General features: G+C 44.6%; 8 protein-coding genes across 8 annotated transcripts; 3 read left to right on the top strand and 5 right to left on the bottom strand.

Annotated features, from left to right (window-relative positions):
* Nucleotides 1–3418: 3418 nt before the first annotated feature.
* Nucleotides 3419–5038, bottom strand: FSST1_006633 (fungal specific transcription factor domain-containing protein; the record flags this gene model as incomplete). Its single annotated transcript, XM_083233020.1, has 1 exon — nucleotides 3419–5038. The coding sequence occupies one exon, from the start codon at nucleotides 5036–5038 to the stop codon at nucleotides 3419–3421; it is 1620 nt and encodes a 539-aa protein (XP_083090063.1).
* Nucleotides 5039–6720: 1682 nt separating this feature from the next.
* On the bottom strand, nucleotides 6721–8067 carry FSST1_006634 (uncharacterized protein; the record flags this gene model as incomplete). The annotated part of the gene is made up of 1 exon (XM_083233021.1): nucleotides 6721–8067. The coding sequence occupies one exon, from the start codon at nucleotides 8065–8067 to the stop codon at nucleotides 6721–6723; it is 1347 nt and encodes a 448-aa protein (XP_083090064.1).
* Nucleotides 8068–9618: 1551 nt separating this feature from the next.
* Nucleotides 9619–10795, top strand: FSST1_006635 (uncharacterized protein; the record flags this gene model as incomplete). The annotated part of the gene is made up of 2 exons (XM_083233023.1): nucleotides 9619–9723; nucleotides 9779–10795. 2 exons carry the CDS (start codon nucleotides 9619–9621, stop codon nucleotides 10793–10795), a joined length of 1122 nt encoding a protein of 373 aa, XP_083090065.1.
* Nucleotides 10796–11796: 1001 nt separating this feature from the next.
* On the bottom strand, nucleotides 11797–13416 carry FSST1_006636 (uncharacterized protein; the record flags this gene model as incomplete). The annotated part of the gene is made up of 2 exons (XM_083233024.1): nucleotides 11797–12717; nucleotides 12763–13416. The coding sequence occupies 2 exons, from the start codon at nucleotides 13414–13416 to the stop codon at nucleotides 11797–11799; spliced, it is 1575 nt and encodes a 524-aa protein (XP_083090066.1).
* A 508-nt stretch (nucleotides 13417–13924) lies between these two features.
* On the top strand, nucleotides 13925–15502 carry FSST1_006637 (uncharacterized protein; the record flags this gene model as incomplete). The annotated part of the gene is made up of 1 exon (XM_083233025.1): nucleotides 13925–15502. One exon carries the CDS (start codon nucleotides 13925–13927, stop codon nucleotides 15500–15502), a length of 1578 nt encoding a protein of 525 aa, XP_083090067.1.
* Nucleotides 15503–17403: 1901 nt separating this feature from the next.
* FSST1_006638 (uncharacterized protein) lies at nucleotides 17404–18111 on the bottom strand (the record flags this gene model as incomplete). The annotated part of the gene is made up of 1 exon (XM_083233026.1): nucleotides 17404–18111. The coding sequence occupies one exon, from the start codon at nucleotides 18109–18111 to the stop codon at nucleotides 17404–17406; it is 708 nt and encodes a 235-aa protein (XP_083090068.1).
* Nucleotides 18112–18924: 813 nt separating this feature from the next.
* FSST1_006639 (cytochrome P450) lies at nucleotides 18925–20757 on the top strand (the record flags this gene model as incomplete). The annotated part of the gene is made up of 3 exons (XM_083233027.1): nucleotides 18925–19398; nucleotides 19450–19989; nucleotides 20044–20757. The coding sequence occupies 3 exons, from the start codon at nucleotides 18925–18927 to the stop codon at nucleotides 20755–20757; spliced, it is 1728 nt and encodes a 575-aa protein (XP_083090069.1).
* A 92-nt stretch (nucleotides 20758–20849) lies between these two features.
* FSST1_006640 (CFEM domain-containing protein) lies at nucleotides 20850–22556 on the bottom strand (the record flags this gene model as incomplete). The annotated part of the gene is made up of 8 exons (XM_083233028.1): nucleotides 20850–21175; nucleotides 21237–21304; nucleotides 21356–21741; nucleotides 21789–21856; nucleotides 21920–21956; nucleotides 22012–22193; nucleotides 22271–22406; nucleotides 22455–22556. 8 exons carry the CDS (start codon nucleotides 22554–22556, stop codon nucleotides 20850–20852), a joined length of 1305 nt encoding a protein of 434 aa, XP_083090070.1.
* Between the last annotated feature and the right edge of the window lie 10 nt (nucleotides 22557–22566).

Raw genomic sequence — 22566 nt, forward strand, 5'->3', positions numbered from 1 at the left:
TCATTCCAGGACTAATCTATCATATGCTTAACTGATCAAGACTCTATAGGTGCATGTTTGCCCAAACTTGGAAGATCAAATCAGCAGACACGTGAATCCTCGGGACTACCCTCTGTCGTGCTTGAATTCAACTTGATTCGGTCTGGACCGGACGTTGATGCGGGTCAATGACATTAGTTCCCAACTCAACAGCTAGCTATAACACTAACTGGGAGGATCTTCCTCAATCCACTTGATTTTGTCATTGATTACCTAGATCTTGGGACCTGTCTGTTGTGGGGCTTTAGATGGGGTTTACAAGATCCGTCTTAGTGTGTCTACAAAGTAGGTTCAGTTCTAGATAGTAATAGGCTTAGGGCGATACATTTTGCTTGTCTGTCGAGACGTTTTAATCATTAAGATGTAGGTTAAACTAAATAGTTTCTGAGGATCTATATTTGATCTGGTCGCTGACATTGTAACTCCTACCGTGAAGCATCCTGGTATTCTCTGGATAATGCTGCTATCAGGTTTGATTTATAAATTCATAATAACTGTATACAAATTGACGCATCTAAACCAAATATAGGCAGCTCGAACCTCAACCGGTGTAAATTGCGCCAGGTCCCTACCTGCTATCCCGGATTTGTTTATGCGCTACTGTACCTAATTTCCAGCCGATAACTGCCAGTAGACACACCAGGGTTGCGATGTTTTCGACTATTTACTCGAATTACCACAAATGGCGATTCTAAGATTATATGGTAGTCCGGGGACTTTTGATTAATGCGATTGACTTCACAGCTTCTACATGGCCTCTGCCAGATATTCCGAGATCCGCTCTACGTCGATGTCCACGGTGTCAAGATCCTTGTCCATGACAACCAATCTATCGCCACAGGGACTAGTTGATCAGGTGAAATTAATTGACGGCCGATCCATAGAAATAAAAAGCCCCATGCTAGGTTACTTTGAGTTATGATGATATTGAGCCACGGCGTTGTCGCAACGCCACATTAACCGCCACTTGTCGAACCCAGGGTTAGCGAATTGACTGTTATCATTGGCTTGATAATGGGTTGTCTCATATTCATGGTCTAGGATAGTACATTAAAGTTTCATTTAAGCCAAGGAACCATGTCTTGGAATAAGAGCAATTTACTTAGGGTGCCATTTTGTATTACCGCTCTAGAACCTGCCGTTGAAACATTAATACCTTACTAGTAGCCACAATAAAGTTCAACAGATGTGTACAAGACAAGGGTAATGCAGATGCTACATTTGTAGGGCAATAGTTGGACATTGGGGTAATCTTAGCCAGTGCGTTAAAAATAGCAGAATTGATTGGCACATTTACTAGTAGATTGAATGCCATATTCAAGATTCGGCCCTGTCGTCTTCAAGGATGGGTACCCACAGAATTGACGTTATACACTACTGGCCCCTTCGGTAGATATCATAACTGGTTTGCCATGTGATTGGTGATTTTAGGAAGAAGGTCTAGGTGGACTTGCAGCCCCTCCATTCGGTCTAGCCGCTTATTTGATCCCAACTGTTTTACTATGAACAACTAGTAGAGGCAATCAGTTCCATAATTGCATGCCTGCCAATAATTTATTTAACAAGAGTTTGTCCAAGTCGGTGGAATAAAGATTCAAGCCATCCCATCAGTCTTTCGTACTACATCTTGTCATCATCAAACGATATCATTCACAGATCAATTTCTTTTCCTTGCCCACTTATTCGCAATGGATTTCGCGGCGCTAATCTTCGGTCTCTTTCTTGGTATCTTTATCTTTACCTTGACAGAGATTATAAATCAAACAAGGAGAATATGGCAAACGCAACACCTTGCCAATTTCTATTTATGCATGATTTGGACAGAGGCAGTGGTGAATTTTGTATTTGCCATCATAACTTTCCTCCTTCTAAATGGTGTTCTTAAGTTCAGGTGTGTGATAATCACTAGATTAAAGCCAAGAACAAACTAATATATCGACAGTTTACAATTCTTGATTGTAACTGGTAAGTAGTCAAGTTATGAAAAGATCTCGCGCAAGACTTTAACTCATATATTCTAGTCCTTTTATGGGCAATACAGACACAGCTTCTCTCACAAATTATTGTGAATAGAATCTCAGTAATTACTCTCAGCAAGAGGAAGTCGGCAATCATCAAGTTATGCGTATTCGTTATAATTGGTGGAGTCAATATCTCTGTCGGTGTCATCTGGATACATGCCTACATGCCAGATGCTTCGCCTAGTCAGGTAGACTTAAACATTGGCTATGAGAAGGCTGAAAAAGCCTTTTTCCTTATCGTCGACCTAGCACTCAACCTTTACTTTCTATACATCGTGCGATTTCGACTTATTGCAGGTGGTCTTGACAAATACTGGGCGCTTTTAAAACCCAACGCTGCTTTTATCTGCCTGTCCACGATAATGGATGCGGCCCTACTCGGTTTATTATATTTTCCACAACCGTACATGTAAGGAAATGCAATCCGATTTATATGATACCGATATGTTCAGCTGCTAACAGAATATAGTTATGTCCAGTTTGCTCCACTTGCATACATAGTCAAACTACATAATGAGTTATCGATGGCCAAGCTCATTTCTAAGGTCGCCCGTAGTGGATTTCGCGAGCCCATCCAAGCACCATCGCTAGGGCATCCCCATACATATTACCGAGCAAACGGCGAGAGAGTCCAAGATTCTAGGGGTTCAGCCACCAATCTAATAAAGCAGGCTACAACGCACGGCATCTTAAGAACAACCGAGATGAGAGTCGAGATAGAACAGAACGGGCAAGCCGGAAACAGCATCCAAATCAATAATCAGCCTTGGAAGTGAATGATTCTAGAATAATGGGTATTTTTACAACTGTAAACTTGCATAACCAGTTGCAAAATTCCAAAGACCAATCTTATCAGCAGTAGACTAAAGGATTCAACTACTTTTTTCTTATAGGTCGCTTACAATCTTACTAGTCATAGCATAATTGTTTACAGTGGTTTCATAACACAAACCTTCTTTATATCTATCAATCGAGATTTGCGTTATCCCTGACCAAAAGAAATTATCTTGGGAGTATCTCCAAGGTGGCTTAGTATTAAGGTATTTCTGAACATATGTAGCATTGATCCAGACTCAAGTAAATCCAGTCACTGCTGGATGCTAGTTTGATGACGAAATGAGATGTTATTGTGGTGCCATCTGCGACCTTTCGCAGGTCTGTCGCCGATTTACACTTATAATCGGTAGAACATCCTTTGATTCTTACATATGAGACTCTCAGTTGTCAGATTTATTGACGTCACACAATTCCTAGTAATAGTCATAATGATGTATCCTTTCAGCTGCCCCTATCTCCTCTCAATTGGGGGAAACTTGCTAAAATAGATGAGGTTTAGTTGATACATTTCCAACGCTCAATCAATATGGCCCTTCTCGACACGTGCCTAGTTCTGCTGCTGTTAGGCCTTCAAAGTCAAGTTCTAGACTCCAAGGCACTGACATACTGTAGTCTTCTTGACAAGGCATCTGAAATTGATCCCATGTAAAGGTTGTCATGTCTGTCATTGGATTGCAGATTTGGGATGTGTCCTCAACATAGAATGTATCAGGCATGAATCCCGAGAGAACCATCTCATCGGGAAGTAGATTACTATAGCCAGTTTGCGCTGAAGGATCAACGAGATTGGGGTATGAGGGATAATCATGAACGTTGGGATGCCCTCCATCGAAACCTACGACTTCTGGAGTATATGCTTCGCGATAAGGCAGTGTTTCGTCACGATGTGGAACATCTTGGGGTGTTTGAGCGTTATTTGTGACATCTGTAGGCGGCCTTCCATTATTGGAGCTGAAAGCCGGATTTGAAGCGTCATCACATCGTAGATCGATAAAGACTTCGCCCTTTAGAGGGTAGCCGTGGCTAGATCGCGACGGCTTCTTGTCACTGTTGAGGCCGGAAATCTTCTCGATCATTCTCAGCACTGTTCGTCCTACCGCCCACACTTGTGCTAAATCTTTGATGGATTCCAAGCATCTGCTGAGTCGTTGGTGGGCAAGTCTCCGGGTAGACGGAGATGGCGTATTTGATACGTATAAGTGTATAACAATTGCTGAAAAGAGGCTGTGGACGATGAATGGAGGGCAGCGACGTAGCTGTTGTCCGTCGCTGAGGGCTTCAATAATCGAGGTAATCATGTTTGCTGCGCGAATAGTACTATCCCATGAGTTGGAAGATTGTTTTGTATCCTGCAAGGCCTTTTTTTTATGAGGGAAACTTGCTCGATGTAGCAGACAACGAGCGCTGAAGTAGTGCAAGTATAGTATCCCAGACCAAAAATGGTGCGTTGATCTATCCCAGCGCATGGCAATAGGGCACTCCTGCTTCCATTTGGATAGGGCGGTACTGATGGAGTTGATGTCATCGCAGTCTTGAACATTCCTGGATAACTTGGAATATTTGGATGCGATAAGTCCTATCAGTTTACACAGCTTCACATACTGGATAAAAAATCCCACGTGAATAGGATCTTGCGGGTATTCGTCGATGTTGTTCCCATCATGCTCGATGAAGTCATCTTCGGCTATCATATCGATATCGCAGTCATCGAGGTTGATAGATACCGATTGTCCCAGGCCGACAGCTAAAGCGCGATCTCGAGTAAATAGCGTCCACCAAATCCGCTTACACAGCCTCTTTTCACTTATTGACAGCATAGAATTTTCCATACTGCGGTGTAGACCGAAATTTTGAGCAACAGCGATTGCGGACTGACTCCAGTAGAACATGTTCTTAGATATATCATCAGGGCCAGCCCAGTACCACCCCATTAAGAGCATTGATTGTACCAAGGTTATTCGGTCGCGCTCATAGCCAGCATCATAAAGGGCTTTTGCGCGTCGATAAAATGTTGCAACAGTAGTCGAAGTTGACCCATCAACCATCAATTGCGAGTTTGTGCTAATTCGGGCGCCGGCCAGTAAGATGCACTGAATGAGCAGTATTGAAGGAGGATTTGTAGGATCTCGATATTGTGACATTAACTTTGTACGATTTATGACGGGTACAATCGGGTGAACCCAAGCAAAATAGGTCTCTATCAAGTCGTCGCAAAGCGTTTTGGGGGGAAGTATAAAGGCCCGTCTTTGTTTTAGGATTTGTATTTCGAGAGGGTCTAATTCAGCAGGTATTGATAGCGCAAGTGTATCCCGAGGTATGGGGAAATGCACTACAGGGCTCTGACTTCCACGAAGGAGGAGGTTAAAACCCGCAGATTCGCCAATATAACCAACATGGCTTGCCGACGTGGTAGGCAAAACATTGAATTTGGTCAGCGACAGAACTGCATCTTGCTGAGGGCTTGTTTGATATGCCTGAGTACTTGAGGCAGGCACACTGATGCAATCCCTTGAGTAATCTCTCTTTGTTCTGGTTCTGTTTAGCACGTGAAATCATGAAAGGGACCATTGGAATCCATACGTAGTAGGCTTTCTTTTTCCGCGGCTGCCAAGGATCATCGCTTGGTGCTTCTTTAAACTTGGAACTTGACATACGGTATTAAATGCAGTGCAATTGGTGCAGGGAATACCTTTACTCATAGCATCGCATCGGACCTTTCTTGAATGGCATGTCTGAAGAATATATAAGATTCAGGACAAGATTATAGTGTCATGCGAGGTCACTTACCACGCAAGCTCGAAATGCTCGAATTACAGGTACTCTGTATTTGTTATTTCCACTAATCGTATAAAGGACACGGGAATGTATGTGCATACCTCCTTGGTCGCGGTTCCTGAACTGGCGTAGCCATGATTAGTATGAGAAGAAATGAATTACAATCTGTTTCTAAGACACCAAATGTTATGTATAAGAAGTGAAACATAGAGAACCCCTCCTTTCACTTAGCTGCATACTATGCCGCATTATATATTAAAACATAACTATTGGCAGATTAAAGATCGTCGATGTAAGGCCCTAATGAGCCTGTTTTGGCAGGAGGGAAATGAGGTACGTCGATCAGGGAGTGGTCTCACTACGACACCACTTAACAAAATGTGCCTAAAGGTCAGGTGTGACTGACTCGGGCTAGCCGGCCAGGTTTATAACAACAAGGCTTGCTTCGTAATTTTACAACCCATTCCCATGAAGGTGGGGCCATTTTTGCTTCAGCTAATTGCGTCAGCTGGTACTTAACTTCAAGTAATCCCTTTTGAGGCTACATCTCAGTTGTTGTGTACAATGGCAACATCTTCTGAAATAACAAACTCCTTGAACAGGCATCCAGATCCTTATTTTTAAGTACGTCAGTATGCAACCAAGACTGAATAGGCTACAGGTTCCAGGGGTAGTATGGCTAATAACACACAGGTTTAGAGCCGTAGGCATAAGTCATTTCCCCATGAGGATAAAATCTCATCAGAAGTTCATATACGGCAGGTAGTAGAGCCGGGTTTACTCACTTTCACGATCGGTTCCCAGATAGGTAATTCGTGTAATTTAGACGCAGAAGAAGATCAGCACTTGAGAAGGTACAATTAGTGTGTTCTATTGTGAGCCTCTTGGACGCTTGTCAGGATCTCATGGGTGACTTGTTCAATTAAGAGTACTATCTAGAAAGAAGGTATTGAGTATTAATAGCGTGATTTATCAGACACGGCCCTTTATGACGTATACTATAGCGGACTACCTAATACCCAGAGTGAAACCGTGACTGGTCCGTTTTCTAACCAATGATGGGACCAACTGGCTTTCCAACCAGGTCAGTCAGGGCCTCAATCAAAGCAGCGGAGAGTGTGATTGAACCCCTCAGATCCAGGAGGGAAGACACCACGTTACTGGTCTTGCACTGGCTTGACACCTTCCTGCCATTCATGATATCCTTCAACCACGCCAGAGCCTTTCCAGCTCCAATGATAGCGAGCGAACCATGCTCCGAGAGTAAATCTCTTTCATATTGAACCTTGGTGCCGCCAGAGCAGTAAATATTGACAAGGTCGTCAGTATCCTTGATAGGGCTGACTTGATCCTGAACGGACTTGTAAACAAACAGAGGAATGCTAGGGCTGTGTTTACCAAGAGCATTCTCATCTAAAATACTTTTGGCGGGTTCTTGTGTCAAAATGGCAGGGTCTTTGAGCATTCCCACCACATCCTGTCCGAAGAACAAAAGAATATCAGCCACAAAGCATTGCTTTCCAACATCATCAAATTTGGTCTTGTACTCTGGCTTAACAGCGGCATCAAGTCCTAATTTAAGGAGTGGATATTGTTTGGATAGCCCAATCATGCCGGGAGGGATGATACCAGCCAAAGGTCCCTTGTTGATACTCTTGATTACAGATGTGATGTTGGGCACAGTACCACCGAGAGCAGCACCGGCTATTCGAAGCTCTGGAGCGTAGGACTGCTGCAGCTCTGCAGCTGCAGCTGACGCAATACTGCCACCAGAGTATCCCCACATTCCAACAGTAGGGTTCTTCGAGATGCCAGTGAAGTTGGCCGAGTTGATGGCAGCTCTAATTCCGTCAAGTGTGGCGTATCCTGCAAGCTTATTTGCTAGATAAGCCGCGTCAGGCCCTTCATGGTCTGGAGAAACGACGACCCATCCCTGCTCAAGAGCTGCTTCAATCAGCAAAAGCTCTGCTTGGGTAACAATAGTTCCAAGAGGTCCTCCAGTAGCAGAGGCGAATTGAAGGGCATAAGACGGAGCACAGCCCGCATAAGCCGCATCTTCAGCGACCTGGTATGAAAGAACTTTTGTAAAGTCGGCTTTGTACGGGACTAAGACGGTAAGGACAGTGGAGAGAGCCTTGCCAAAGTTGTCATTGGTCCTGTAGGAGATCTGCCAGGTGTCTTTCAAGTTGACAGGAGACACACCAAATGCAGCAATGGGAGACGGTGGTTTGCGATAGTCAATGATAGTGCCAGGGGGGTAGTCATTGATGTTATCAGGGACCTTGTAGAAAGAATCTTCAGTGGGGAGTACAGGCTGCTGCCGCTCCTCAACAGGGGCAGAAAGACCCAGGGTGGAGAATGCCGCCACCGACAGCAGGATGAAACGAGGAAACATAACTAAAGTGATTGGGTTTCAGTGATGTAATAGCCAATATCACATAGAAGTGAGTTTATGCAACCGTCAATAAGATGTTAGTTTAAAGATCTTTTATTTTGATGACTCTGTCATAATGGGAAGAACACCAAGGACACTTAAATATATAATAAGGTTTTTGTTAATCGTTTACTACCCCAGATCAATCCTCCATTACGCCATGTAAACCCTCGGATGAAGCGACTTGGCCTCACTAAGAAGGAGAAATGGCTTGACTCTTATGCAGAGTAGCACTTACCCTCCATCACTGCTTTGAAAGCTAGCGAGAGGCTATTTTAGTCTCGGGAACGTGCATAAGGCAATCCCTTCCTTACCAGGCTGTTAAATGTTAGTGCAACGCCCAAGACTTGCACGGGAATTATAAATCCCGCTTTAGTTTCTATTCATACAGCTATAGCTCCAAGCACTGACAATCTTAACTAGAATAGAAATTTATACAGTAGACTAATTTAGGCAAGTAACCCAAACGGCACATTCGGCCCAGTCAGCTTGTGGGTACAAGAATGGGGCTGTGTACGACATGGCAGTGCTAGAGAAGGCTGCCTGAGGGGCTACATCGGGATATAATAGTCCGATAAAGTCTGGTTGGGGTAAATGGGGCGCTATTCTGCTCGTAAAAAAGAGCCTTGCTAGCTACCTCTCACTTGTTTGGTCAATTCATTCCCAATTATTCAAAAGAACAATCGCTTAGTATTAACATTGAAAACACAGTAATCTCTTTCCTATACCTTGAAAATAGATACACGCAACACCATAGTCACACATTATGCCATCCTCATTGGTATCAATGAATATCCTAATTAACCCCTAAAGAGCTGTGTAAGAGACGTTGAAACGATGAGAACTCTCCTCAAGAGTCAGTTGATGGGCTCGGTCAAAATTGAGAGTCTTCTTGCGGGCGAAAGGGACCTAACGGAAAAGCCGGAGGTAGAAATCTCGGCAGCGCCTGGATCGAATTTGCCAACATTAAATAACATCATAAAAGCGATGAGATATGTCACGGAAGCAGCAAAGAAGGCGACTGTGTTTACATACACTATTCTGGCCATGGCACTCAGACAAAACCATGTTTTGACAAGTCAAACGACACAACTGGAGACTTGGCATTAGTCCTTCTCAAGGGAGAGAATAGCCCGGAGCTCTATCTAAAAGGGCAAAGATTTGCTGGCCTTCTCAAAGGCATGGCTGACAAAGGACTTGTTGTCACTGTTGTTCTTGACTGTTGTTTCTCAGCAAGTGTATACCGCAACAGTGTCGCCGAAGATAGTGTCAGATTTCTCCCAGATAATTCGGAAGCAGGATTATACCCTGAGGATGGTATCAGAGGCAACTCTGCATATCAAGGCTATCGTGATGGGTCAATGCGGGATAACTAGCTTACGGACCCTAACCGGTATACCATCCTTACGGCGTGCGGACCCCGTGAAATCGCCAAAGGTGGGTTCGATGTTCTGGATAAGACAAGACCGTATGGTGCTTTATCGTATTTCCTTTCTAAAGCTCTATTGAATCATGGCCTCCATAGGTGATAGAAAGACATCTGCCGTCATATTCGCTCTGTATTCGAACATCATCTTGTTCCGCAGAGCCCAGTTCTGTACGGGAATGGAAACCAAGGTTTCTTTGGCAAGTTAAAGAACAAGGAGGGGCGAGGCAAGTGTGCGTGGTGAAGCGCACTGATAACCTCCAACTTCTATCGGGTCGAGGGCATGGCGTTTGTCAAGGCGACCGATTCTCTATAATGCCATTGAAGACTTTGAAAGATGGGACGAGCGATAGTGATGACGGAGACCTGATTGGGACTGTGACTCAAGTCGGGCCTTTGACGTCTGAGATACGGCTCTCGGGCGCCTCAAAGAACGTCCAGACGGGATGGGTCGCCAAGCCGCTCACCTCTTCTAATCTGTCCAACTTCCCCTTTCAAATTGACCCAAAGCTTCCCTGCTACAACGAACTACTTGAGGAGCTCAGGAAAAGATCGCTTGGAAAGCAAGTTCTCATTGAAGAAGAACCAGAAGATCAAGCCATCCGGGTCACCTCAAGAGCTGACAACGAATACAAAGTTGTGGATAGATCACTCGACAATATCCTTTATGTTCCATCAATAAGGCGTGGAGAAAAAGAAGTGAAATCGGTTTGCATCACAATCGAACATCTGGCCCGGTTTAAAATGGTCAAGTCTTTAGTTAACGAGCTAGCCACGGATGCCTTTCGTCAGTCTGTTCAAGTTCGGATAGCTGTGGGCAAAGAAACGTTCAAACCAGATGAACAGATCAAGGCACGGCATAAAAAGCCCATTGAGATGATCGTCACAAACACAGGCACCAGAGATATCTACGCTCATTTCTATAATCTAGGGCCATGTGGGAGAGTCAAAAATATCTTTTGTGGTACCTTTATGCAAATCTCGCCAGAGTACGAACATATTGACCCCAATGAGCAACGATGCACCGGAGTCTACAGAAAAAAAATCACCATGAAAGTTCCTCCTTTTCTTGAAGATCGCGGATCTTGCATCGACATCATCAAGACTTTTGTCACATCGAAGGACACGTCTTTCGAAACCCTGGAGTTGTCAAACTTTCGGGAACTTGAAAAGCAAGAGTCAGGGCAAAGAGGATCGGAAAGACCAACGGAAGTCATGGAGGAGTGGATGGCATTTAATTTCTACGTTCGTACAAGTATTTAGTAGAGGTTTTTATTCTTCTTCCCTCGACCCTATATACTCATTTTTCAAAATCACTAAAACAATCTTTCTGTTTCTCATGGAGCCTTTTGAAAGGGTTACCTTGGGCAATCTTATTAAGATCAGATGAGGTTCCGGAGTTCTGCTCAAGATTACCCCTGCACCTCTAACCTAACTACGCCCATCCCGTAAGCCAGATGAGGAATGCATTGCGCGAAAATTATAGTCCTGTCTTTAATTACTCTTTATAATTACTATATGCTACTGGCTGGTTACAATAGAATTTAGTATTAAATTTTCCCCTAGTTTTAATTTGAAGATTACATTCCTGCAAATATTTAGTATTATCCTACTTATATATACCCTTATTTTATCTTTTGGTTAGAGTTGCTTTTTCTCGCGATAAGAGTAGCTAGCAATTATTAAACTATAGGTAGAAATTAATCTATATTCTAATTATATTCTGTCTAAATTACCTCTTAGATATAATTAAGTCTCTCAGAGGTATTTAGCCTTATGTTTTAAGTACTTTAAGACCTTATTATTATTATTAAGTAAAATAACATTAATAGTATTCTTTTTACTAATAAAATAATTCTTAGAAATTTAATATTTTTTATTATAAATTAAAGAATTAAAGATTTTATATTTTAAAAATTAATAAATCTAATATCTTAATAAAGTAATATAACTGCTTTACTTTATTATAGTAATTATAATATTAAAAATAAAATTAAGTAATTAACTTCTTAACTTTTAATTACTTTAAAGAGTAAATTATAATCTAGTATAACATAAGAGGATATAAACTCACAAGGTGTTATAATCTTAACACTGCAGGATATCAGGGTAGGATAAACTTTTGCGTCCTTGGCATCTTGATTCACTACACAAAACTAGACTATCCAGGTTATTGAAGAAGCTTTGAACCATACTTTGCTAAGAAATCCATGCTTTTCTTTCGATATTCATCTTCCGTTAAGCCAACGGTAGTGGAAGAAAAGTTAACAAGTTTGTCGAGTTTCCTCATTCCATCTGGGCCACCACTCCTTGGAGTACTTCCCTCCGTTGGGATCTAAGTGGTTGACAAAATGAATATACGCTTCGTTCATGTTGTTTCCTGCAACCGAATTCTGCAGAAAAAACTGTGTACCAAGATCAGAAGTATGATATGTCCCGAACTGCGCAATTTTCGGGTCTTTGTGGAGGTACGTGGCTATGTAGCTCCAAGTAGGTACAACTCGGGATAGATATCCAAGCACGACGCGTCGGCCACTCTCAAATGTGACGTCTGTCTGAATGGCCGAGTTTCGTTTATATTGGGGATATAGCTCATATCTACCCGCTGTCCCAGCCGGGAGTCCTGCGGCAGGATTGTCTGGATACGTGGCGATCAAGTCGCCGATCAAAGTTCGCGGCGCATCAGGAAACCAAGTAGTGAAATATGTAATCAGGCTTTCGGTTGAGTTGATGAGGTTTCGGGAAGATACCGCGAAAACAGTAGCTTCGTCCTGCATGTTGCCGGCGATAATAGGCACATGGGCGTATTTACCGCTTCGAAGAGCGTCCTGTGGAACGTTGCTATAAAAGGAGCTTGAGGTATCGGTGCGACGGATATATGCTAGGTTGTTGCTATCTGGACCACTGTAATTCGGAAGGGAATTCATCGCGGCTTGGTATCTCGATTCCGGGGCTCGGCGAAGGCAGTCGATGGTTGCCTCTCCAAGTTTTAAAGGGTTGCAGCCTGCATTGCAAGCAAACTTATCAAAAACCTTCTGAGCCTTTGGATGCGCTGTTCCAACGGTATTGATGAACGTGCCTGAGTTCATGATTGCTCCACGGAAAAGTGGCTTGCCTTTGTATTTGTGATCGCCGTTGTTGATGATCATGTGGTCAAATACGGAAGCGGCACCAGCACTTTCTCCCTTCGACGCTGTTAGTTATGAATACAGAACAGACGGTAAACTTACCCAAATCGTGACTCTGTTCGGATCGCCGCCGAAAGCCTCGATATTCTCAGCCACCCATTCAAGAGCCTTTCGTTGATCCCTGAGACCGAGGTTCGATAAACCCTCTTGCTGAATTTGTTTGCCATGGAGGAATCCGTATGCGTTGACTCTGTAGTTGGGTGCGACGAATATGACAGGCTCCCTCATGGCCACGCTCTTCTGTATAATAGCTGACGCATCGTATATCTGGGTAGTGCCAACCTCCCAACCGCCGCCGTAGATCCAGAAAAGAACGGGCAACTTATCACGTTTCGAGTGACCAGAAGGTCGTTGAATGTTGATGGTGAGACAGTCTTCTCCAGATTTACGGCTGGAGTTGCCGCCTATACCGTTCAGGACGTCAATCAAGGGAGGTGAAAGACCTTCAGTCAAAGCAGGATCTTGGTCCATCTGGATACATGCGGTCACATCACTAAGATTGGCCGGTAGCTGTAGAAGCCCATACGGTTTGTCGAGTGTGTGTGGATGTCGTAGACGAAGGTTACCAACTGGTGGCTGAGCATATGGAATGCCGTAAAAGTTGTCAACATGACCTTCAGAAGAACCAGTCAGTGTCCCGTTGCGGATATGAACCATTGGAAGAATATCCTTGGCTCGAGGAGTTGAAAAAGACATGGCGCCTGCTGCAAACAGTAGACTTAAGAAGGTATGCATCATTATAGTGAAGCTGGGGGAAGTGTCTTGTGTGTTGGGAGATGCAGATGGAGATCATTGCAAGTGTCGTTGAGGGGATGATTTATATATGTATCTAAATACCTAGCTGGATTAGATAGACAAATACAACCCATCTTAACTCCGTATCTGGATGTACCAGTATTCCAATCTTTGGAAAGCGACCACTGTACTACTACTGACTTTAGTGCTGACAGCAGGCCATATGGCACTAACACATTTGAGGAAACATATCCCCCGAAACGGAAAAGCCTCTTCTTGACGAATAACTCCGCCATCGCGGTTAGTGTCCAGAGTTTCCGTCCGAGCCCCAAAATGTACGTATAGATCTTCAATTGCGCCGCCTACATAAATGATGCGATAAATTTATCTTATTCTAGATTGCATACTATTGAACAGTCGGCAAAAGTTTTCACTGACATTTGACAAGTGTCTTACACATCAAAGCATCATGGCTCAACCGCATTCCTCAACCGCCGCAGTATCTCTTTTGTATATTCTATTTGCATCCTTATGTGCCAGCGCGGCACTCAAATCGCCGGATTGCTCTCCTCACGCTCTTAATATATCTCCGCCATTCGGTGCAGATATCCAAAGCATCATAGCCTCCCCAGCCCACGATTATAGCATATCAGTACCTCAAAATGGAGCGAGTCCTCCTGTCAGCACCAACTTCACAAACCTCGACTTCTGCAACGTTACCGTCACTTACATTCATCCAGGCCAAAAGCGCAAAATCCATGTGCAAGTTTGGCTCCCTTTCAATTGGAACGGTCGTTTTCAAGGATCCGGTGGCGGTGGGTGGGCGGCGGGACTAGGTGCCATATCCCTCGCTCCCGGAGTTTCTCTCGGATATGCGACTGCAACAACCGACGCTGGTCACAGCGAGACTGAACCCATAGAGCCATGGGCGCTTGACAGCCCGGGGAATGTGGACTTCAACGCTTTGCAAGATTTCGCGGCAACTGCGCTCGGCGACTTGGCAGATATCGGAAAAGCTGTGACGAAGAGATTTTACGGCGAAGCTGCCAAATATTCATACTGGAACGGCTGCTCAACAGGTGGGAGAGAGGGGTTCATGCTTGCGCAGCGTTTCCCAGAGGCGTTTGACGGTGTGCTAGCCTTCTCTCCTGTTATCAACTGGGCACAGGTGCCGACATCAACTTACTGGCCTCAGCAAGTTATGAAGGACCTTGATTTCTACCCGTTACCGTGCGAGATGGAAGCAATCACAGATAGAGCGATTGAGTCTTGTGATGAGCTGGACGGAGTCAAGGACGGCATCATTTCTCACCCTGACCAATGCGGATTTGATGCTCGCACCTTGATCGGCCAATCGTTCACCTGCAATGGCAGAACTCTACGATTTTCGCACCAGGCAGCGGAAATTGCCAATGCTGCTTGGCAAGGGCCACTTTCTCCAAGCGGGTCACCTCTATGGTACGGGATTGAAAAGGAAGCCCGACTCATGGGTATCGCCAATACAACTTGCATGGGTGATAAATGCATTGGGGCGCCTTTCCAGCTTGGAGCAGACTGGATCAAGTACTTCCTCGCCAAGGATCCGCAGTTCGCGTTAGTAAATATGACTCGAACAGAATATGCGCGTTTGTTCCATAAGTCTGTGCAGCAATACGAGTCCATAATTGGAACAGTTGATCCGGATCTCTCCGAGTTTCGCGAAGCAGGCGGCAAGATGATCGCTGTGCATGGTCTTGCGGACGAACTCATCCCTGCGAATGGAACTATCGGCTACTACAACGCCGTTCTGGCAGGGGACAAGAAGTCTGCAGAGTATTTCCGTTTCTTTCTTGCTCCGGGAGTGGCACACTGTGCGTCATATGTCGGCCCATACCCAAAAGATGCGCTAGCCTCGCTGGTCGACTGGGTTGAGCACGATACAATGCCTGATATGCTTGAAGCAACTCATCCGAATGGCGAGACTGTCAGGAGGCTTTGTGCTTATCCAAAACAGCAACTATATACTGGTGGAGACCCTAAAAAGCCTGAAAGCTTCACGTGTTCTTAGTGGTAGGCTTATCGAGGACTCGCTATGAGATAGAGTTTTGGTTATGAGTATGGTATTTACGGTGCGGAGGCCTTAGAGAGCAGAATGAGAATAAATTTAGATTCGGAGAACTTGCTCATTCGTTCTGAAGATTAACGGAGAGATTTCATATCAAGACAATTCTAATCTACTACCTTGGCTACGTCTTCTTACTTTCTTGGGTAGTCTCGACCGTGTTGGTCAGCTGAGAATCTTGAGCTGAAGCTCGTCAGGCTTCCATCTTGAACTCGGAGTTCGTAAATATAACATACATTGACTCCATTATATGGAAAGTTAAAGCACCCTTGTCGGCGTCAATATGTGTGATATTGAAGTCAGTGCAGTCGTGTTTCTATCGTGCGTAGATTCAGCCGCAACTCGTATATGATTGTGAAAGGTTTCTAAGACTGTCAATTACGATATAGCTAGTTAGTTTGACACGGCTTACGTTTGCCATTTTTATGTATTCGTATTCGTAATCTGTCCGCCTGACACCGCGGGAACATTCAGATCATCACACATACAGCCTGAGACAGTCACTCATACTAATCATTGGACATTCATCAGCAGGGAGAGGATGAGGGTCTCTTAGCGCTGTGAGACAGAGATCCAACGATATTACCCGCTCTAAGCCTACTCCACAAGGTCTTTGATGACGGTGATATCATTTCATGTTGACGATCTGAGCTAACGCTAGGTCACTTTAGGAAGCATATACCCAGAAACGGGATAGGCCAAGCTCCACCGCCTATCCGGAACCATAATACGCCGTTCTGGCATTACTTCGATATGGTAGATCCTGCACTAGCTTCCTTATGGGCCCTGCGCCCCAAGATCATCGGATCTAGGTCTATGCACTAGGTCATGACCCGTTCCATTGATCGGGTGATCCTGCGAAGCAGGCAGCTGTAATCAAAAGTATAATCATATGTGCAACTAGAAATTGGGCACTTTCTTATGTAGTGAGGAAACATAAGCCCGGTTTTTGAGTCGTGCCACTACGTCCACTACCAAAGTTACCGAGCTGTTTTATTGACACAAGTATTGCAACGGGCTAACGACTCGCACATTTCCAAGCTGAATCATAGTAGTGATATTACAAGGGCAAGCTGCGCTTCTTGCCTCGACTTTAGGTACAAATACTTTGTGAGGATGTTCTCTATATAGCCCAAAAGAGTTCTCTTACTGAAACCCATCGCTCTAAGACACGACAGAAACATGTCTTGTTCAGCACCTTCGACAGATGCCGAAGCCCCTGTGAAAAGGATCCATGCCATAACATCGCCACTCCAACATCGCTGCTCTTGTCTAGTTGTCACAACAATATGACAAAGCTGCTCTGACACCCATGCCGCCCCTCCACGCATACCTTTTACCTGGCCGCAGCTGAGTAACATCGCGAGGGCAGTGAGTGAAACGCAACGGTCGATTGGGGACTCAGATTCATAGCAGGCCCATAGAAAACGGTACTGAAGAGCATGTAGGCGATAAGACAGCCAGTACTCAAGTTCCGTGGACATGCTGCCACTATGCCACAATGAGACAGATGCTTGGAGGTATTGTCTCGTATCTTGAAGTATTCCAATTATACCTGGTGCATGTAGCTGCTTGGATAAGTCAGGATCCATGGACTGTAGCCCATTTGTCAGAGCCGGGACTTGCTGGTGAAACTTTACAGGCAAAGGGCCAGGATCCCACCAAGGTCGTAACATGGGAGGTACACCCTTCGCAAATGATGCGTGCTTATCCCCCAAGATAAAAGATTCGACAAAGTATGGGTCCATCTGGTGCCAACCACCGGAGGATTGTATCAATCGCAAAAGCGCACCGAGGTGAATCTCATGGTCAGCCTGTCCAGAACCAAGGAAAGCCTTTACCGGGGTTTACGGATCAGAAAATGTTGGTTTATTGGTTGTCATACTCCTCCAGCCAGCGGTGATGGTGAGAGAGTATACCGATAGCAACACCGATGCGGTTATGTGGTGGTTGGGCTTGTTCAGATAGGATTGAAGAGTCTGGATAGCCTTAAGTTGAAAGTATTCTGCATCCTCTGCATGTGTGATATGACTCGTTGACCAGCTTCTGAAGCTCAACGCGTAAGCAAGGGTCGCATACATCAATAACTCGTCGTGTATACATTGCGTGAGCCGCTGGTGTAGAGCACCATCGTGGCGGGTGACTTTGCGCGTAGCACAAACATTCCGTGGGGCGAAAGCCTCTCCCAGAAAGTTTTCCTTGACGATATCGCCGAAAATAATGGGGAGGATAGCCAGATACGATCCTGCATCGTTCCCTATAACGGTACTGTGAAATGGATCGATGCTATTATTCATTGGCTGGGAGAGTCTAGAAAGATTGTCGGATGCATCGCCTTGCTTTCTCGATGGAAGCAAAAGTACAGAAGTGAAAGTTGTCCAGGATGGTGTTGATTTGCCTCGCTTCCGGGCTTCCTCCTTTCGACGTTTTTGCTGCAAATGTCGCTGAAGATGCGCTGTAGTGGCTGCTTGGCTAGGGAAGTCGGCAGGGGTTGAGGGATTGTGAATGATAAAAAGGGTTTCTTCATTATTGAGAGGTGGTGAATATGTGTTCATTATCGCAACTCCGCCAAGAGCCTATGCTGCAAAAGGGATCTTTTAATCTAGAATGTTCTAAAATAAATGCATTCCTTTAGTACATGAAAGGCAAGCAGGTCCGGCTTTTTATAATAGCGATAGCGGCGTTAAGTATCTGCTAAGAAGTTTATAGTTTACCCTAAGAAAAGCTGACTTTGCAGTATATTATTATAACTTTGCCCTGTGGCCTAACGGTTAGGGTAAAGGTTACACAAGGCAATCTAGATAAAATACAGTCACAATACAAACCAATTTCCACATACAGGTTTAAATGCGCTATAATAAGCCCGCTAAAGTGATAACTAAACTAGTGGGTGTTATCCCCTATGACAGGCCCCTGAGTCGTCCCAGTGTTACCAAGTGTTTGTCTCAGTTTATAGCACAAACTTGACCTACCCTCATGTTTACCAGATCAAAATACTAATTTGACAAGACTCTGAAGAGCAGACCCAATTGACACGTCTTTATCATCAGCTCACCGCTAACTGAATCACCAGCATCAATTCGCTCATGTTTCACAAATTATTGCTTTTTTAGCCTTGGCAATCTTACCTCAGATTTTAATAGGTATTCACTCAGGCCCCAACTGTCATACCGACCTCGCGAAAAAGACTATTTGATTGGAGACGCGCAATTGAGGCTGCATTTTGTGGCATAAACTGCAGTGAATCCGTTGAACAATCTAACCAGAAAAGGGTAGATGTGCAGAATGTTGAATCGGGCTTGTTCTTAAATACAGTGCTTTTCCACATCTTTGACAAGGTCGGTATATGTTTACAAATATTGGCAAATATGGCGTTTTTAATCTTTGATACCATTGACTCAACGTCTACTCGAGTTCTAGCCGGTGGGCTACTATTGGTTGGTGTTATCTACACCATCTATCGATCAATACTACCTCGTCCCTTGGAAGGAATTCCGTACAACGTCGCAGCCACCAAGCGAATCTTTGGCGATCTGCCCGAAGTCCGTGCCTATGGTAGCTTGACCGATTGGCTCGCGACACAAGCCGTCAAGCATCAATCACCGCTTTTCCAAACCTTCATTCGTCCCATGGGCAAACCCTGGGTCGTTGTCGCTGATCATTATGAAGCAGCCGAGGTTTGCACCCATCGATTGAAAGAGTTTGATAGAGGTAGTGCAAGCACGTCTATTTTCGCTTGTGTTGTTCCTGGTTCACAAATCACACTCACGAGTCACAATCCGCAATACAAAAAGAATAAAGAACTGGTCAGAAATTTGATGACACCGACTTTTTTGTCAGAGGTAAGAGTGATTGATGACTTTGCAGCGAGGCTTACGCTTATGTGCATCTAGGTGTCAGCACCAGAAATTTATGACAAATTCTCACGGCTTGTTGAGTTGTGGAATTTGAAAACTGACCATGCAGATGGAAAGTTTTTCGCTGCGGCGAGAGATATTCACAATGCCGCCCTAGATATCATCGTCGGTGCCTCTTTCGGTATCGATACACAGGAGACACAACTGGTAAAAGAAATCGAGCAACTCAGCACAGAGTCTGTCAGCGATAATGATGGTGAAATCTCATTCAAGGAGGTCCCTCTCAGTGAAGAGTTGAGCGCCATGACTACCTTGTCGGAAAGCATCGCAAAGGTTGTCAAAACACCCTCTCCTCCATTCTTTCACTTTTTGTACCGAAATTTGTCATCCACAATGCGCAATGCCACCGCCCTTAATCGAAAACTACAACATCGCGAGATTGAAAATGGCATCAAACGGCGACAGAATGGGGAAGCGATGAGGTGCGCTTTGGATGAGATATCAGTCAGAGAGGAAGCTGCGGCAAAGAAGGAAGGAAGAGAACCTGACTACCACTCTCAGACTATTACCAGTGAGGTAAGTGCAAACATCTCAAACCTTACGGGTGGATTGGGTTGACGCGTCTTAAAGCTCATGACATATCTGATCGGTGGCCATGAAACTACATCTTCGGCAATACGATGGGGCATAAGTTATCTCAGCGCAGACCAAAGAGCACAATCCGAACTACGAAAGGCCCTCCAACAAGCTCATCAGCAAGCCAAATCAGAGAAACGCCCTCCCACTCTTACCGAGATCATACAAACACGCGAGCCATATCTCGATGCCGTCGTGGAAGAGACACTACGACTCTCGTACCCTCTTGGTATGTGTCTGCGAGAAGTGCAAGTCGACACACAAATACTCGGTGCCCGCATTCCAAAAGGAACTACCATCGCTTTTCTTTCCAACGGACCAAGTGTACTTGCGCCACCTATACAATACGATGAGTCGCGCAGTAGTGAATGGGTCCGAGCAAGAAAGCCAAAGCAGGCCATTGACGAAGAATACGACTTTCCTTCCTTTATCCCCGAGAGATGGCTCAAGTCTGCAATGACTGAAGGTGGCAAAGAGGAAGCCGTGTTTGACTCCCAAGCATTTCCTATCCAAGCCTTTGGGTTGGGTCCTCGCGGTTGCTTTGGCAAGAGGTTGGCGTATCTCGAGATGAAGATCTTTTTCACTCTCATCATCTGGACATTTGAGCTTTTACCATTGCCGGTGGATGTCGCATCTCCCAAGGCAGTTTCGTCGTTGACTAGAAACCCGGATCGAGTGTTTATCAAGCCTCGTCGGGTGGTATTATAGATGGGCTACTCACATGTAAAATGACAACCAAACAAGCAAGACGCGAGAAAAGACTCTATTATTTGTCGCAACCTATATACAATTCTTTGTTGCTAGACCGTTTCCACTCCATTTGTTCTATGGCTTGTCTTCTTTGCGCTCTCTGGTCTATCCATGCTTAACAAACCCCCTCTATCATACAGAACCAGCTCTTCTGGTCTCGTAGAAGCGGTTCCATCGATAGCTGTCATTTTGATCGGGACCAAAGACCTCTCAACGAATATCCCTCGTGTACCACTGGAGGTACTGGGTAATAGATTCAGCCATCGTATTTTCGTTTTGGCGGCGTGTAGAAGTGGTTGGGTATGAGGCATACAAGCAACAAGAATGCCAACACCGGTTTCAATATTGGACCATATGATGATTCCTTGTGAGTCGGCTTTAAAAAACACTTTGTCAGATTCACTTGTAAGGAATCGGATCTAAATGGGGGTTCTTACCTGTCGCATTCAGAGTTTTATTGAAATCTAGCATATACGGTATACGGATGCAGCTGACTGCTATAAGACTAACATTGGTTAGTATTTGTTCAACTCAAGCACAACGGATTCATACTTACAATATTCCCATTCCAAATATGAGCATGATTCCCATCTTCTTTCTTGCCTTTAAACCCAAGTCATATAGCTGAGTTAACGGGAGAATGAACATCCAGACATCCAATACAACATTAATACCGGCATGAGAAAGAAGCAAAGCGTGAATGTCTAAATGCGGTCCTGAATTCGGGAAACCATCCCAGCCCTCCTGTGACGGTTCGGTAGGGGCGCTTTGAAGGCATAGGAGAATAACAATAATTATTGTAGTGAGAATGGTAAATCCGATCGTCCATCGAATAATTTTGATAAATGTCGGATCAGGAAAGATGCGAAGGAAGAAGAAGAGGATCGAGAGTTTGATCAAACATAGGCTGAGAACGTATGTGAATTCGAAGGCAAGTTGATACTGCATCATTTAGCATCGACTGTGCAATCTAATGTCGGTGATCTTACTATGAAGAATCGGGTTGTTGTTTCTTCGCTTATTGTCCAGATATCATGTCCGAGACCATCCCATGTCACTAGAAAAACAATAATGTCAGGTCCATAAGAATACAGATATCCAGAATAGTGTCGAAACTTACTGAGTATCATGATTATTGTTTGTCCAGCTGATAAAATCTAGATGTTTTGATAAGCCAGTGGTCCACCATGTCAACAAAATTGTCCCACTCACTGCTGCAGGGATTATTAAATAATCATCCGTACCCCATTTTGTAAATCGGTAGATCTTTGTTGATATTCTTATACTCACTGAGACGAGTATCACTCCAAGAATAAAAAAGTTGATCGCTCTGATGTTGTGGTCGTTGTCGATGTCTGGTCTATTGCAAGCTACGCGCTCTGTTCTCAAGTATTCTAAACGTGACGCGTCGTTAGCTTTGCACCACTGCGACAATCAAGGGAATCGCGTCTCAACCATGACGTGTTCTTACCCAAAAGATCCCTCACACTGCAATCCCCTCTGACACAGTCAAGAACATCATCGCTGATCGTCGTCACGTTGCACAGGCGGTTGATATTGGCGTCGGAGAATGTCGGTTTTTCGAGGGACTTGTCGAGGCAATTGATCTGGTGACGTTAGAAGAGCGACTCATCTCATGCGACCGGTAAACTTACAGCACATGTGGGAGCATCTTGCAATCTGTAATCTTTAGCATGAACCGAGTCACACAGAGAAATAGCAATGGCAAGTATCGGCCATAGAGTCAGTCCTCTCATAGCGCTTCCC

The sequence above is a fragment of the Fusarium sambucinum genome, chromosome I (genome assembly GCF_050947815.1).
Source record: "Fusarium sambucinum isolate potato_lamoka chromosome I, whole genome shotgun sequence".
NCBI lineage: Eukaryota > Fungi > Ascomycota > Sordariomycetes > Hypocreales > Nectriaceae > Fusarium > Fusarium sambucinum.